Source organism: Crocodylus siamensis, chromosome 4, assembly GCF_052110815.1.
Source record: "Crocodylus siamensis isolate JL-2025a chromosome 4, ASM5211081v1, whole genome shotgun sequence".
Classification (NCBI taxonomy): domain Eukaryota; kingdom Metazoa; phylum Chordata; order Crocodylia; family Crocodylidae; genus Crocodylus; species Crocodylus siamensis.
The window spans coordinates 232434770-232452514 of NC_143398.1; the positions used below are offsets into that span (position 1 = coordinate 232434770).

General features: G+C 42.9%; 1 protein-coding gene across 1 annotated transcript in view; it reads right to left on the bottom strand.

The window, feature by feature from the left end:
• Positions 1 to 16376, bottom strand: part of GPR39 (G protein-coupled receptor 39) — a 124372-nt gene extending 107996 nt beyond the window's left edge. Inside the window, exon 1 of the mRNA XM_090045890.1 lies at positions 15138 to 16376. Within this exon, the coding sequence (XP_089902016.1) occupies positions 15138 to 16005 (868 nt within the window). The 5' untranslated portion in view covers positions 16006 to 16376. The remainder of the gene's footprint in view (positions 1 to 15137) is intronic.
• Positions 16377 to 17745: the final 1369 nt, after the last annotated feature.

The window sequence follows — 17745 nt, forward strand, 5'->3', positions numbered from 1 at the left end:
ACACCCTGAGGGATAGCCAGCATGGGTTTGTTGTGGGTAGGTCTTGCTTGGTCATTTGCTTTTATGACTAGGTGACCTATCACCTGGACAAGGGAGAAGAGATTGATGTCATATATCTTGACTTCAAAAAAGCCTTCGGTCTGGTATCCCATGATCACCTCTTGGAGAAACTGGCCAATTGTGGCCTTGGGTCCACCATGATCCGCTGGCTGGGAAATTGGCTCCATGATCAGACCCAGAAGGTAGTAATAGATGGCAGTCACTCATCATGGTGCCCTGTGACCAGTGGGGTCCACCAAGGCTCTGTCCTTGGACCCATACTGTTCAACATCTTCAGTAATGACGTGGACATTGGAGCCAGGAGCCAACTGGCCAAGTTTGCCGATGACACCAAACTTTGGGGCAAAGCTCCCACACCAGAAGACAGGTGGGTGATCCAGGCTGACCTGGACAGGCTCAGCAAATGGGCGGACAAGAACCTAATGGTGTTTAACACTGAAAAATGCAAGGTTCTCCACCTTGGGAGGAAAAACCTGCAGCATCCTTATAGGCTCGGCAGTGCTACACAGGCTAGCACTATGGAAGAAAGAGACTTGGGGGTCATCATTGACCTCAAGATGAACATGAGCCTGCAACGCGATGCTGCAGCTACTAAAGCAACCAAAATGCTGGCTTGCATCTGTAGATGCTTCTCGAGCAAATCCCAGGACGCCATTCTCCCCCTGTACTCGGCCTTGGTGAGGCCACAGCTGGAGTACTGCGTCCAGTTTTGGGCTCCACAATTCAAAAAGGATGTGGAGAAGCTTGAGAGAGTGCAGAGAAGAGCCACACGCATGATCAGAGGTCAGGAAAACAGACCTATGATGAGAGGCTGAGAGCCATGGGACTTTTCAGCCTGGAAAAGCGCAGGCTATGGGGTGATCTGATGGCCACCTATAAGTTTATCAGGGGTGACCACCAGGACCTGGGGGAACGTTTGTTCACCAGAGCGCCTCAAGGGATGATGAGGTCGAATGGTCATAAACTCCTGCGAGACTGTTTCAGGCTGGACATAAGGAAGAATTTCTTTACTGTCCGAGCCCCCAAGGTCTGGAAGTCTGCCAGCGGAGGTGGTTCAAGCACCTACATTGAACACCTTCAAGAGTAAACTGGATGCTTATCTTGCTGGGATCCTATGACCCCAGCTGACTTCCTGCCCTTTGGGCGGGGGGGCTGGACTCGATCTTCCAAGGTCCCTTCCAGCCCTAATGTCTATGAAACGGTCCCAAGCACTAGAAAAAAGGGCAAGACAGGATTTTACTTGAAGTGAATATTTTGTCTTCTGAAACTGGTTCACTGACGACAGTCAAGAGCCATTTTGCTGAAAACTGAAGCAGGTTAGTGTGGCAGACAAGTGACATAAAAAGCAGCACAGGACACCGGCCTGATAGCCAGAACACTTGAAGGAAGCATGTCAAATATAAAAGAAAGGCATATTTTAATTTGTGATGGAAGATCGTTGGAAAAACTCCCCTCTATTTTGGAGGAGCCAACCTGGATACCAAGGCGCTTTTGGTGAAATTTCTTTCGAAATGTTTCAAGCAAAGTTGTTACTTTATTTTTTGTGGTAGAAGCTGGAAAGGAGGTAGAGCGAGGGAGCAGGTTAAAGACACCGTCACTAGGAAATGTTTTGTATTCTAGGTTAAAGGGAAGCAGAAAATAGGTGTCACACATCATTTCTAGGAAAATAAATATATTCTCTTAAAAGAGCAGATGAGCTCTCCATTAGAATTGAACAGAGTGTTCTGTTTTTGATGAGAGCTCTGAGAAGTGTTTCTGAGAAGCAGGAATGACTACAGGGTCAAGCTATCAGCTTCAACTAACATAGGAGAAATCTGAAGTGAAAACTGGTATTTTGAAGGGGAGAGAGAGCGAAACAAAATTCTGATGCAAAGGAAGTAAGTTGGAAAGAGAGGAGAAAAAAAATCTGATCAAAAGCAGGCAAAATTCACTTGAGCACTATAACTTTTAGGAGTCCAAGACACAGATCAGGCCATGGTAGGCACTATACAAATCAGATCTCTACACAAGAGCGCCACATCAGTTGATGACTCCTCACTGGTCCCCCACTCCCCAGTTTTAAGATCTAATCCCAGCCACCAACAGGTTTTCCCACCAACAACCAGCCTTATGCCAGGGGAGGACTCAAGAGGCAGAGCTTTTCCAAGCTCTACCCTGTCTCCACACTAGGAGTGCAAAGTCAGAGAGACTGAAGGGCTAGTGTAAAGTTAGCCGTAGCAATTTTCTGCTAATAGCTTGATGGTGGGCTATGGTCCTCCAGCACCCAGGGCACAAAGCTGCGTGGCCAAGCTTGACATCCGGCCCAGGGTTCCCCAGCGCCCGCTTCCACAAAGCATTATTCTGACAACTGCTGAAGGAGAAAAGGATTTTAAACTTATTTACCTTGGAGACAGTTCAAGAACATACACAAATTACAGCATGCACCACCACACAGTAACTATTTTAGCGTAGCTCTGTCTATTCAACACACCGGAGCACAAGATGAAAATTGTTACTGGGGCAAGGGATTTATTGCACGTCAGCTGCTCATGTGTACGGCCCTACTTCACAATAAGCTAATCCTCAGAAGCTTGCCTCTATTTTGTTGTGAGCTGAAGTCCGCCAAATAAACTTACATACACTGCAGGATAAAAAAAAAAAAAAAAAAAATCAGGCACATAAGCAGTTACTGCAGGCTAGGTGATGCACTGCAAGTTTTCCATCCACTTACTTTTCATTATAATTAGTTCATCTTCCAAACCCAAAGGATCAAGCTTCTACAGTTTACAAGCCCCCTACCTTGCCCAGGTTTTTAAGCAGGTTACGCAGAAAGCATTAGCTTTCTTCTCGGCTAATTTGTCGTACAAATAAGGGTTAAACTTTAGATTTCCCAAAAGAAGTTAACCCGAAAAAGGTGTCTGCCGCATTCATTCTGAAGAGAAGAAAAAAAGAAAAATCAATTCAGGTTCCCTCGGGTGGGATTTTGCCACTTGATTAAAGAAAGAAATGAATCTTTAAGTATGCTTACAGTAAAGGTATGTGCCACCTGCATGAGACGCTGGGAATCGCTGAATCCCGAGTTAATGAAATCAAGTCTTCAGTGGCTCTTGGAGGAATTCATCTCTTTGAATTATGCAAATATCAAATATACCATCACTGTATAAGACTTCAAAATGAGAAAACTCTGCATACATCTAGGGAGGCCCAAACACTATCCTCACTGCCAAAGCCTAATGTGGTTTGATTGAAGGCTAACACGAGGTTATGATTTGGTTCTACAGCACTTTGTTCACACTGAGACAGTCAATCTAGAGGACATCACCTGCCTGTCAGCAAATAAACATCCAGTCATTTTAAACTTCACTTCCATTTGATAAGGTTAAACCAATTCTCTCTTAGAGAGAAGAATTCATAACAGAGCCTTTTAAGTCCTAGTCACCAGGCACAAGAGGACTCTCAACTTGAATAGATCATGGATTAGTATATCCAAGGCAAAGACTTGGCTGGGCCACCTGGGAAGAAGAAAATAAATGAGGGCTTCAGCATGGTGCAGTCTTTGCTATGGGATAGAAACAAATCCAGCAGAGCCTACCAAGGGCAAACAGGCATCTCTGCTTCAGAAACAGCATATCCTTGGTGTTTTGCTGAACACGTCTAGTCTTCCTAGGCCACAACACTACTGAAAAAAAAAAGGCCTGGAGTGGTGTCTACAGGTAGGAGCATTCATGCACAAGCATTTCCATTAAATCACTGGCATCTGCTCCCAAACTGGTTTCTTATTCTAAAAATTTGAACTTGACAGGCCATTGTCACAGCAGTCTGCTACGCCCCAACCGTGCCTTCCAGAGCGCCAAAGCAGGTCAAACAGACACGTAGCAGCCATTTCAGCTCCGTAGCACTACAGGATCTGATTCTACCATTAAAAAAGAAAAAAAATCCTCAGATTCTAGTAACATAGGGCTAGAAGGGACCGCTCACATCTACTTAAAAGCTGCATCAAATCCAAAATAAAATAAAAATTTCCCATGAAAAGTACAAAACCGTTTTGATGAAAGGGCAGAAGAACTGGTGCCATTTGCTAGACAACCGTGTTTACTCATTGACTTTGACTGATCTTTCACCGGCACTACCAGTTTCATTTTTTGTTGGTGCAAGCAAAGCCACAGTTCGTTTAGCTTCTCAATTGTTTGCTTTTTTAAAATTTTTTAATGGCTTGAATTGCTCCATACACCATTGCTAAGCTGGCATCATGTGGTTTGGTCATCTTTTAGAAGTTTAATATTTTCATTGCTTAGAAACAATTTTTCAATGTCATCTGCTTGTGAATATACATATACTCTTACAGTTACAGTATACATACACTATTACAGTTTAAAGATTTTCAAAACATTTTAGTAATTTTTTGGTTCTATTCTACTAACATTTTTCCCCTTAAATTCTCACATAATTGGCTTCTCACATTCATGGCTCCAAATTTTTAGCACCTCGATTCTTTGTGCTCTTCTTTTAAAGAGCGGTCGGTCATTTTTCAGCAGTGAAGAACTGAGAATTTTCTGAAAGTCCGGACTGTTAAAAGGGGCATTTCAGGTCGGGTATTCAAGAGCTGATGCGCTAAAAATAAAAATAATATTTTTTGTTTTCTTGCAAAATAGTCAACAACTTTTTTTTAGATCCAACTTATTCTTAAAAAAAAAAAAATTAAAAAAAAACAAACAAACAGTTGGTGGGATAGGAGAATGGAATGAAATGATTTGCAAAAATTGAAAAACTACCTTGGGTTTGTTTCCTGTTTTTTAGTTTGATCCAAATTCTCAGTTTCAACATCCTCCCAAAACTTATTGAAAACAATCATTCAAATTTTGATTAGAAAGCTATTTTTAATTAAGGGAGGAAAAAAACCTCTTGCCAATTCTCACTTAAAAAACAAACAAAACTTTTACTTTCTGTATCCATCCACAGTGCTTGTGCTGCCTTCCAAGATCTTTGGCTGAGCCACACTTCGGAGTTTGAACAACACTGAATGCTAACAGCAAGGGAGTTACACCCATTAATCCCACTGATTAAAGTGAAAAGCCGACAAGCATGCAACATCTGAGACATTTGTTTACCTATACTGGACAATACCAAGGAAAAAAATATTAGGAAGACTCCTATTGCATTAGTTTTTTATATAGATACCTATATGAGATTAAATGTTTCCTAGATTTTAAGGCTTCTCACATAACTGAGAGCTGAAAAATAAGCAGAATCCAGTATAATTTTTCCCTGTTGTATAGCAAGCAGTTTACCAACTGTTACAGACACTGTTACTTTAAATTGGTCTCTCAAGTTATGAAGTTTTAGATTTGATGTAATTAGACCATTTCCACCCCTACCCACACACACACACTGGGGATTGCAAAATGGTACCTGGGAAACAAAAAGGGTAGATTAGAGACCAAGACAGACTAGGGGCCATCAAGAGGTTATTACTGTCTCCATTAAAACTGCAGTGTAATTGCCTTCTGCAGTAGGGTCCTTAAAAATTGTTTCAAACAAGAAACCCATAGTTTTAAAAGCAACCCAACCCCATGTTAGAAATAGAATATTGTTAGAAATGCACAGCTTGCATCCTGCACCTGATAAGCAAGAGATACTGTCACGGACTTTTTTTCCTCTCCCAGCCTTGCTACAGCCTCTCTCATGCTAATTGCAGTTTCTCCCCCATCCTCTCCCTAGTCTCTCTCATACAGATTGCAGGAGCCAGAATTCAATTATCTGTGTCCTTGAAAAGGTGGGGGGGGGAAGTAAACTCTTGGTGACCTATTGTAGTTTCTGAGCATGCTTAATTAGCTGATGCATATTTACCTCTCCACCCTGCATACTTAAGTAGTTAATTATACTATACATGCGATATATGTAGTGATGTAACCACATGTATGCTTGTATGAAACGGAAGTGAGCTGTAAGAGTTCCTGTTTCTGCACACGTGCCCAGGAGGGAGAAGATAAATACTGCCTGCAAAATTCCTTGGTGGGTTCGGAGTAATCTGAGTTCTTGACTCTGCTCTGACCCTATTTGCAAATACACGTTTTGTGCCATCTAATGTATGTGTGTCTGTGATTTTTTGTGGGCCTCCAGAGAAACGAACCGCTTTATGCATCACCCACAAATATTGTAGAGAGAGAACCATGTATTCCTTATTTACATGCTAGGCATTTTAAAGATGTTGCAAGATGGGAAGGATTTGGTGACAGTTTCTCTTACGTGCAGGTTTTATATACATCTACAATATACTTTTGCCTTTGTACCCACACCCCTAAAAAAAGTGGAAAAATTTCAAAAGCAGTATCTTACTCCTTTCATTTCCTCTGCCCCAAAGGTATCAGGAAAAAAAAACCAACATCATTCCCTTCAGATGATACATATGAGGATACACAATGCAAGAATACATTCATGTGAAGACACCCATCAGCTGCCTGGCAAAGGGAAACAACACTAGTATCTGCTCTGCTCCATCAGAGGCCTGGCAAGAAGACACTTGAGACCCTGCCTCTCTGTCTACCCAGAGCCCCTCCAAATGCCAGGAGCATTAGGTGGTTTGCCATACCCTCTCCATCGCGCTAGGAGCAAGTTGCGCCTGTCATTTAACATCATCTGGTTCTCACTTTCAAACTGTGAGGGTAGCATGCCTGCTGCTATCTATCAATATGCACTTTAATAGAAAGAAGGAGAGCAAGATCACCTAGCATCCTTCCCTGATGCATCCTTCCCCCCCTTGTTGGCATGGGTAGACAGTAATTAGAGCAAAGGAGTCTTGTCTGACAGTCAAATTTCTAGCTCACCCACCTTGTTCGATATAAGCCTCTGCAGAATCCAAACTGCCAGAACCTCCTAAAAGAATAAAGTTCCCTCCAGACAGTACCACCAGAGCCAGCCCTTTCCTCAAAAGATGGGTCTGGACAGGGACCTAGGAAGACACCACTGCCTTCCCCCTACCCCCAGACAAGTTTCATCCAACCAAAAAATACTAGGGAGGGTCAAACTGGACAGAGAAGGGTGAATAATAAAACAGAGGCTGCCTCCAGTAAAACAAGGGTGCGCACATGTTCATCATCAAGCCAGACCTCTCAATTTTGGAATCGCGCCCTCCTCCTTTCAGCAGTACATCATTGTCTCAAGCACTAATTTCCCCCTTTGGCACCGTATCATTGCTATTACCCTCTGAGCCTGATGCCAAGTCAAATGCAGATTGCTCACAGATCTCCCTCAGTTTCAAGAGATAGGGCTCATTTGTGGCAAGTTCACAGATGATTTATTGAAGTCCTCACCTGTGAAAATTAAATGCATTATCTATTCCCCTATTGTTTCATACTTCCATTATGCTACATTTCGCAAAATTAAATCTTTTGTTTTCCTAGCTGACATTAAGACCATTATCTTTAAACAATGATTGCTAGTCTGTGAATTTTAATGGAAGAGCGCTTCAATATCTAAGACTTTATTAGTAATTTGGAGCTTTCAATTTGATCCAATGTAGCTCCTTGACTTCCTAAAGGCATAGTTTATATTAGAAACTGAGAATCCAGTGCAGTGCAATGGGACAGTTAAACATTATTTTCTTCTTCTTCCAAGGCAGGCATTAATTAGCATCTCTCTTGAACAGGCAGAGTCAGTTTTACTGGGTGGCAAGTACACATGAAGAACAACCAGGAGACATGTCGGGGGGGCAACCCCCCACCGCCCCCAACCCCCCCCCCCCAACAACCAGTAACTGCTTCTTTGCAGTGATGGATCCGTTTCAACTATATTTGTGCCACAGCCAGCTCATTGCAGGCTAAACCAACTGCAGATTTTTCTCTGGAGTACCGTAAGCATGTTTCTACCACTAGCCCTTGTCCACGCAGCTGCTAAGCAGAGATGGCATGGTTTTCTGAGCCTTTGCATCAGCTACAAGAGCAACATATCACCAAGTTTAAATCACTATTACTCTAAACCAGTCTGCTGATTTCTCACTGCCATGAATAACTATTTACAAAGGAAGGAGAAACAGAATTAAAAATCACCAAATCCCCCTTTCTCCAGTGTCATTTTAGCACTGGTCCCCCATTTTGTACCATCCCACCCCATTCTCATTCACTCCCTCTCCTTAACAAACCCATTCATTTTGCCCCTTTGAATTTCTGAGCTTGCTGGGGTCTTTCAAACACAAATGCACATTACCAGGTAATCAGAAACTCCGTGTAGGTAGGACACAGGCATACCAGGTGCATTCATTACCTACACAGAAGACCTACTGCACACAGGAGAAAAATGAAAGTTATCCTAAAACTCAGAAATACACAGCAGCATGACAAAACCACCTGCAGGCGGCCCCGCATGCATCGAGACACGTATCAGAGAAGATAAGTTTCTGAACATCACAGCAATCATCTCCCCGTCACGTTCACTTGGCTGAGAGATGAACAGGAGAGAATAGATTCCCTCCTGGTGTTTTCCCGGCATACCTGATTCTACCCTTGCTCAAGTTTTATTAGGCAGTTTCTGCACAGACGCTCAGCCATCCTCCCCTCTCTAATCTCCAGCTGAAACCTCGGGAAGAGATGCACCCATAAAAGATGCCTTTGAAAAATCTTATTCTCTGTTTCAGCATGCAGTGGTAAGACAACTCCTTCATTTTTTCCCCTCAGCAAAGCATTAAGATACAGTTTATCCCCATTCGGATATTACTGCAGCAACTCTTGTCTTGGTTTCCCATAAATGCAATATTCTTATGTCCATATTTGTGCAACATAATTACTACATCTAACAGGCCAAAGAGGCTCCTGAGAATTGAACTGGTCTTCCCTGCTAGTTAATGATGTGCCCAGCACTGTTGTGCTGGGCATGCCGTTTTCAAGAGACTTGATTTTTTTTTAAATTTATTTATTTATTAAAGCTTTGATCACTTGTGGCTAGCAAGCCTACAGAGGGCAATACAGAGGCACTGTTATTCCTGCCAGCCAGATTCAAAATCTAGAAAGTTGTATTTTAGCTGAAGGAAAAAAAAAAATCCAGAGTTTAGTTTTACTTGGAGAATTCAATCACTTGCTCTTATTGCGTGTCAACCAAAGTTGACAATACAGAATGGATGCTTCACAAGAACAGTTTCCTCACTAAAAGTAGCTGCTTTTTAGTACAGGACAAGTCACAAGATCTTTGGCAAAACCTTTTCCCCAGAAGTTTTACACTATAATCTTAAAAACACTTGGACTGCATTTCAGTAGAGAGTGATAGAGCTATCTCTGGGATAAAGTCCAACAGTTGTTTGACAGCACATGGCACCAGAAATATTGACTTACAGAACTGAAGGACGGCTTCACCCAGCCGAACATACGGCAGAGCGTGCTATTACCCAGGTTTGGCAGCAACAAACATTTGTGGAACAAATGACAGCAAGTTTAGCAGCCAGACTTAAGCAAGATCTTTGGCTTTGCAGGTCTCGCGTAAAAGGCAGCATTTTATACAATGCCAAGGTACAGGCTCAGCGACTCAACGTGGGTGTCACTAACTGAATCAAAGCAGTTTCTGTATTATATCAGACCCCCGCTAAGTGTATAGGCTCCGACTATATCACAGCACAAGGCAGCGTCGGTACATAGTTTTCTGATTAAATTTTAATCCATACATGCAATTTCTTCTCAAAGAAGGCCTTTCCAGAAAATATATGGGTATGGACATTATAACATGAAAACACTCAGCCTACAACATATGCACCTTCGGGCACATCTCCAGTGGAAACTATGGAGAAACGCGGTTGAGTGAAATGATTAAAGAAATGAACCGCAAGGAGTCAATGGAACCGAGTTTAAAGTACATGGGCTGCAGTTGTAGTCTTCTGGAAACTAATCAATCAAGTTGTTCTTTCAATTTTTGTTCTGTCCCCAAACTGTACCTTTTTCTGTAACGAAAGAAAGAGACACAATTTCCAGCCTATGAAGAAACATCTAATTTTCCTGTAACAGAAGTCCTACCATTGTCAGGTTTTACAGTGCCCAAGTCATCTAGAGATGACAACCACATATTTTTAGCAGAGTAGTTGAAGTAATCTGTCCTCCTGAAAATCCATTTGCCAAGTGCCTTACAAAATATATTTCCTTAGTGATCTTTTGAAAGGCTATTTCGACACACAATACTTTTATTTTGAGCTACACATTAATCTGCCAACACTAGATTGTTCATGGGGAAAAAAAAAATCTAAAAGTTCTACTTTAGGTTTCAGAGTTTTGTTTTAAATCCCTAGTTTAAAAAAACCCAACCCCGTAACTCCAAGAATGGGTCTCTCTAGTTATGCTTCATTTTAATATATTGCTCGGATTCACCTACATGCTTATTCAAACTGGCATTTTAGAATATGGAGAATGAAAGATTGCTAAGCTGATGAATAGCTCAGGGCAGCCGTATTTTCCATAATCATTCTAACTAGCTCTTTATATGCCATCCCTCATGGTAATATTTTGTTTATAGAAAGAGAGAGAGAGAAAGTAGTGATGTTTTATTTCAATCATGGAAAATGATTACACATAGAATACCCCAGGATATCAGTGCACCTTGTTGCTTAGCAGGGAGAGAGAGAGATATCTATACAGCCTTACCTTTCTTGCAGAGCAGCAGAGCCGGTTCTCTCTCTATATCTATCTATATATTAGTGGCATTTCATTTCAATCATGGAAAAAAATGTGGGTTTTGGGTTACTTTTCTAAATCTGAAAATTGGAGATTTTTTTTTTTTTTTTAAATCAGAGAAAACCAGGATCCCTGCTAATCAACAAGGCACACTAATATTCTGGGGTACTCTATGTATTGGTCCAACGTTCTTAGCATTCAACTAGATCAACACTGGAAAATAGTACGTGGCAACTCTTTGGAAGAGAGAGACCGCACAAAGCATTATGGACATCCACAGAGCCTGGAGGACACGGACCGTCAGAGCACGCAGGTGACATCTACCTTGCGAAAGGGTGGTCACGGTCTGCCACACCTGGAGGGGCGGTACTGTGGAACCGGCATGCAAATTGCTCTGTGCCTTGAGGGATGGCAGAACCGGCTCTGCTGGTCTGGGAGAAAAGCAAGGCCAGAGAGTACCCAGTTATGCAGATACCGTAGCAGCCAAAAAAGCAAGCTGCAACCCTATTCTAATGAAATGGCTGGGAGCAGCAGCCGCTCAGAGGCTACAGGAGTCCTTTACACCACCCAGCAGGACACGTGGCTTTCTTAGCAGCTGTTCCGCTGGAGGCAAGAGGGTAGGACAGCCTCACATCCAGGACAAAGGAAGATTCGAGGTCCAGAGCAGTCCCTGCAGTGCCAGCCTGCACCCACCCGGCTCCCAGCACTGCAACTCCTCTGGCAGATGGCAGACAGGCGGGAGCTGAGCAAAGAGCACCCTCTCCTTCAGCAAACGGGGAGAGGCTGTGGGGGATCTTGTGCTGCTCCTGTCTATGCAGAAGCTGAAATCTCCCGCTTTAATGCAAACCCTGTCCATCCAGCACCTGCCTGAGAAAATAAGGGTGCCCAGCTTCTGCTGCTATAGATAAAAGGCACAAGCGTTTAAATACTGAACAAAGTGTGATCCATACATGGCTATGGAGATGCAGTATTTAAGTAGATTTTAATACGCTTTGCTGGTCATAATGCCTACTGTGCAAAGTAGCTCTTCGACAGAGACATGCTTTCTATTAATGTTTATATACATACAAAGCTGATGTTTTTATAGCCATGAGACCATAGCCATAAGACCCAAGACAAAACCCCCACATAAACACCAGAACCAGATTCGACTGGCTTCACTCCCAGGAGAAGTCCCAGAACAGTCTTAAAAGAAGCAGGGTCAGGTCTTAAATGATTAAACACATGAAAAATTACACTGGAGATGGAGATGACAGCAACAATTTTTTTTTTTTTTTTTTGCAACCCCCTCCCCACCATCCCAAGTTCAACAAGCCTTGTAGCACAGTGCTTACATCCAGTGTAACTTCTAGGTATTCACGTTGTAGCCATACTGGTCCAGAGGAAAAAGCAATCAGGACTCATAGCAGAGATAATATCTTTTGTTAGACCAACAAGATTTTTGCAAAAATAATTCTTTAATTGCAAGTTTTCAGGGACAAACACCTTTCATCAGGCATAAGAGTGTAAAACTTCTCCTCGGTAGAACTTTTACACCCTTTTCCCCAATGCCTGGCAAAAATTTTGTTAGTCTAATAAAAGATATCTCTACTTTGAGTCCCGAGTACATCTTCTTCTAAGCACACAGCAATCAAAATAGAAAGCTGTATGAAAGAAATACCACTGTGCTACATTCAATGGCTTTATCAACAACAACAAAAATCAATTCTTCAATACACTGAAGCAACGCTGCCATAAATCCACCACCACTGGTGGCCAGCCATCAGAAGGATTCCCCAGGCCTAGTACAAGAAGTGTTATTGTGGCCTCTATACCAATCACTCCTTCTTGCCAGCATAGGCAAGGACCTGGGAAAAAAGAGTCGCCAAGCAGCACCGTTCGCAGCAGTTAAATAACATATTCCTCAGACACTTCAGTATTGAAAAAGGCATATTGTACTGTCAGACTAGAAGTCTACAATTACACCAGATACTATGAGTCAATATTGCTGTCTGTCACCATTAAGTAAGAAGAATTCAGGCCTGGGCAACTTTTAGCTGTACCTACTTTTGTCCTCTTCCCCATCTCTCAAGCCTAAGCTACACCCGAGCCCATCTCCATCTTGATTCTTATCTGCAAATTACATTGTAAAGCAATACAGTCAATATTTTTTCTTTATCTACATTCCCAATTTGTTTTCATTATTCCCAAGCACGGTGCTATAATATGACACTAAAAAAGCATCAGTTCTTCCTTCTGTCTTTCTATTTGGGTTCTTCTCATCTTTGGTAGATTTATGAATTCAATTTCTCTTTTATAGAAGTTATCACTTTTAACAACTAGAAGAGGAAAATGCTACATTATTTTTATTGCTGTTAGATGCCCAAAGACATCTTGCTATATGCCGTCATTTACATTTCACATTAAAATGGGAACTATATTGGAAATGAGCAAAGATTTGTTTTAATTTGGCCCATCTGTTAAACAAACAACCCCCCCCAAAACACCAAAACAGAGCTGCTAAATCAGTCTATTTAAATTCAGCGATTTGTAAACAATTTGTATGTTCATTTCTTCGGGGTTAAAACTACCCTACAGCAGAATTCTTATGAAACCCACAAATTAAATTGCATTGTATTATTCGCATGGACACAGGCCATGATTTCTTCCTCTTCAGTTTATTCATTTATTTCCTAACCCAAGTTAATTACTAAGACTCATATTAAGAACCATTTGAAGTATATTATAGAAATTATTTCAGGGAAGCCATGGAAATGCCTAATGGCTCCAGGAAGCTGAGGGTTCACAGAAGCCGTCAGTTATCAGTGGTAAATTCCCATAAGATGAAGGGCAAGCCAAGTGCTTTAATTTAGCTTTTGAACACCCTGCCTGTGAACAGCCTCATCCTGACGTACTTCAACTTAGACTTGCACTAAGTAGGAAGCATAATTAAAGGGAAGGAGAAAAGCCAGAATAATTTAGCTTCACCTCTACACCCATGTGGCTGTATTTGGGTCTTTAACTGGAATCAAATGTGGTTTGAGACGGCACGCGAGGGGCGAAACCTATTTACAGGTACCGGAAAGACCCTTGCACACTGAAGTATGGAAAAGCCAGGCCTTCTAACTGCCTTGCTCTCGTAACCAGCTCACATTAGTCATCAGCACCTTCCACCCCAGAAGTTAGTTTCAGTTCCTTGGAGCAGCCTCTAGAATCGTTTAAAATCACTTTTATTCCAGAGGACCCCAAACTCATCTGCGTTAGTAAGACACAACGCTGGAGGAAGGAGAGGATTTTTTGAGCAGCACATCTTAGACACAAGGAGCAATGTTGCAGAACAAGGAGAGTGGCTTGAAGCCTCCTATCTTGCATGTTAAGTCTACAAAGAACCTGGAGGGCATGCATGGTCCCACTTTGCCCCCGACCTTTAACCTGAACAGAGAGATGCTGCTGCAGGAGCAAGTTAAGCCTCTGCACGTCCCATAGATTTCATCTCAGGATACAGAAGGACCCAAGCAGACACGAGTTGCCTTTCACCAATGGTAGTGATCCTAGCTCTCCCCCTCCAACCCTATTCTAAATCAGCAAACTGCTGGAAGGGCCTTCATGAACCACAGAAGACAAGAAGGGTTTAAATTAAAGGCCTGCTTGTATCAGTTCCCTCTTCAGGGTTTCATACTGAGCTTCAGAAAGCTGCATAAAACCCTAGCTCTTCTGTGCATTTCACACATTCAACAGTTCTATTATTATTTTTTTTTTTTTGGCAGCTTGTATTGTATTAAGCAATCCAGCAAAACAAGAAATTGCTGTAATTCAACCAGGACATGATTAAGAGTACCTCCTAGAGCCTCAACAAGATGCAGAGGCAACATGGATCACAGACTGAAAAGATTCTGAGTTGGCGAAATGACAACTTGATTAGTTTTGGTCTGACAAATGTGGTGAGACAGATAATAATCAAACATAATTTCAAGGTTATGGGCCTTCAAAGGAGACCAAAAGGAAAAAAATATCAAGAAGGGCAATAGCAAATCTGAGAGACCAATCCCACCCTCCCAGCAGTTCCGCTAACACTCAGATGCAGGACAGGAGCAGTTGACAAAAGTGGCAGAGCATACTAGCCTTGCTAGGTGCAGTTCTGAATTAGAGCAATGTGCATCCACCTGGAAGACAGATTTAGCTCAAACTGGTCATTTTGCCTGCATCCCAGATCAGCTACAGATACTAAGGAATTCTAGGGGGAACAAAACCCACCAGCAACAAATTGTAACCGTATTTCCCCATCATATAAATTAGCCAAAGCTCCACCTTAGCACACTAGATTTTTTTTTCCAGACTCAACCTAGCTCCGCGCAACCCCTTGGGCAGCCCAAACAGACACAAGAGACCTCTACCACACTGATGCTCCTCCGTGCCCCATGGTCTTACTGCTCCTGCCATTTCTTCCCATCCCCAAAATATAAAATGCGTTCTTACCTAGGAAGAGGATGGTCTGTCTCCTGGAATTCTTGCTCTCGGCACTCTCGTTTGTCCTTAGCTGCTGGTTTTGAAGCCCCGATCCTCCTCTTACTGCAATGGTGCCCTGCTTGCGTATCATCAGGGCTTTCATCATGCTGCGGCACATGAAAGCCACAGATGCCAGCACCAAAACATACACAACGAAGGCGCTGAAGATGCTGGACTGAAAGACAGTCCACTTGGAAGAGAGGTTGGTACATATGGTCATATTACTCCTCCACTCGGGCATGTGGTGCCTGCCAGTCGGCTGGGTGCAGGCGGTCACTCCTTGGTGGCCCTGGATAATTTCTAAGGGGTATTCTATGCCCATGGCGAAAAGCTGAGGCAGGGCCACCAAGATGGAGGTAACCCAGACAAAGGTGATGAGCAGCTTCACCTTGCGGGGCCTGGAGCCAGCTTTGAATTTGAAGGGGTGGCAGATGGCAGTGTACCTCTCAAAGCTGAGAGTGGCCACATGCAGCACAGTGGCATAGCTGCAGGCCTCAAAAAGAAAGCAGTACAGCTTGCAGGCCACGTTGCCATTTGGGGTGGAGAAGGGGCTCCAGATGGTGGTGTAAAACTCCACAGGCATTCCCAACAGGATGACCAGGAGGTCTGAGCAGGCCAGGCTCACCATGTGGTCCGTCACTTCCTTCTGCAGGTAGCCTTTCTGCTGCAGGATCCTGGTGGTCTTGATGGTGATGCTGTTCCCCATGATTCCCGCCGCAAAGATGACGACATAGACGATGGCCAGCACGATCTTAATCCACTGAGCCACCTCAAACTCTTGCACGTAGCTGTGATCAATCACATGAGAACAGTCTAACTGACCACTCTGCCCAGCCATGAGCAGTCCCCTCCAAGAAGAGCAAGAAACTCCTAGTCCCTTGAAGCAGCAGCAAATAGATCTTCCCCTTCACCAGCCAGCGCACTCAGGCTGCAGTGGTTACAAGCCACACCTGAATCAAAGCTGATTTGCTAGCTACAAAGGCTGTGTCAATAAGCCAGCACCAGAGAAGGTGAGCCAGCAGTAGGGCTGTTCTCAGCATTTGCCTCCTCCAGGCTCAGAGACGGCTTCTTTTCATTGTCTGTGCTCTCCCAACTCAGATCTTCCCCCAGCACCCCAGGTCACCCTCCGCAGCTCTGTGCCTCTTTCGGTCCTGCTGCCATCTGCTCCATGCAGGATTCAACTTGCCTTTTGCTACAGAAAAATGTGGGTTGTCTGCAGCTCCAGCCTCTCTGTTAAACATTAACTGTGCAAGGAAGTAGTCACTGGGGAGCAGCCAGGTGACTTGAAAGGCATCTGCCATTCAAGCCCAGGTGGGCCCGCCCTATTCCCTGAAACCAGAGCTCTGCCCCACAGGGTCTTTCCTTGAAGCTATCAGCCAGGGCGCAAACAAAGGTGAGGCTGGTAGACACTGGAGAGAGAGGATTGGTTCATTCAGCAGCTGAACTCTGATTAGGTTGTTGTTTGACTAACATCCCTTTGTGTTTTATGTACCCTTTGATCAGTCCTTGCCATGGGAACAAATGCACTGACTGCAGTGGAGCTGTGCCAGTTTACACCAGCTGAATACCCCAGCAATTACTTTTGTTTCAGCTTTTATACAAAAAATACAAAAAGAAGAATTTGAATTTAGAAAGGCCCACAGGTGATAAACTGATCATGCTTCTCTAAAGTAATCATTTGGAAAGTAAGGGTTGGCCTAATACGTTTAAAGTCAGTCAAACACTTGAGTTTAAACAGGTTAATACTATCCCTTTAAATTTCCATCTTTTCACACTAGATAACAAAATGATGCAGATAGTAATCCTAATCATGTTCATACTTCCTAACAAACGTGGCTAGCAGAGGATTGCCCTCTCCCCTGCTTCACTGCAGGGAATTGAATTGAATACACACTTTAGCTTTAGTTTCAAACTATGACACTTGTGCTGACCCTTGGAAACATGTAATTAGGAAGTGTATGGCTGGATTAGGAGTACTTGAAATTGCAATGCAAAGTGGCAGGGTAGCTTTGCAGTCATAATCATGTTAGACCCTGGTATGGTGAGCTGTCCCAGTATGAAATCTAAAAAACTGGTTTCAGAAAGTAATTTTTATTAAGTAGACAAGTTCAGGTCACTTCTGATCTAGAGATAAAAGAAGAGCATTAGAAAGCTGTTATTAAGCAGTCTCCTCACACTCAGTGGTTATCACTACACCTAGGCAGCCCAAGCGACTACTGAACAAAGGATGCCCAAACATGGATAATCAGCACCTGTTCCAATAGATTATTTATGCAGTCCTTTTTCAGAGAAACCACCTCAGACTTTGTGCAACTTCAAGTCTGGTAGCTTCAGTCATCTTTCTTTCTGTTTGATAATTCAAATTTGTTCTGCTTAGACAAGCTTTCTATTATTACCCAATTTCTTTCACTTAATTTTACTTTATAAAAGTGTGAACAAAGATTACATATGCATGACTGAATTGTGGAAATGAAGCTAATTAAAATTTGCTGCTTACCATCAAAGGGGAAAAAGAGAGAGAGAGAAGACCCAATAGGATTAGATCTCCTCCTTTCTCCACGCCAATTATAAAATGCAT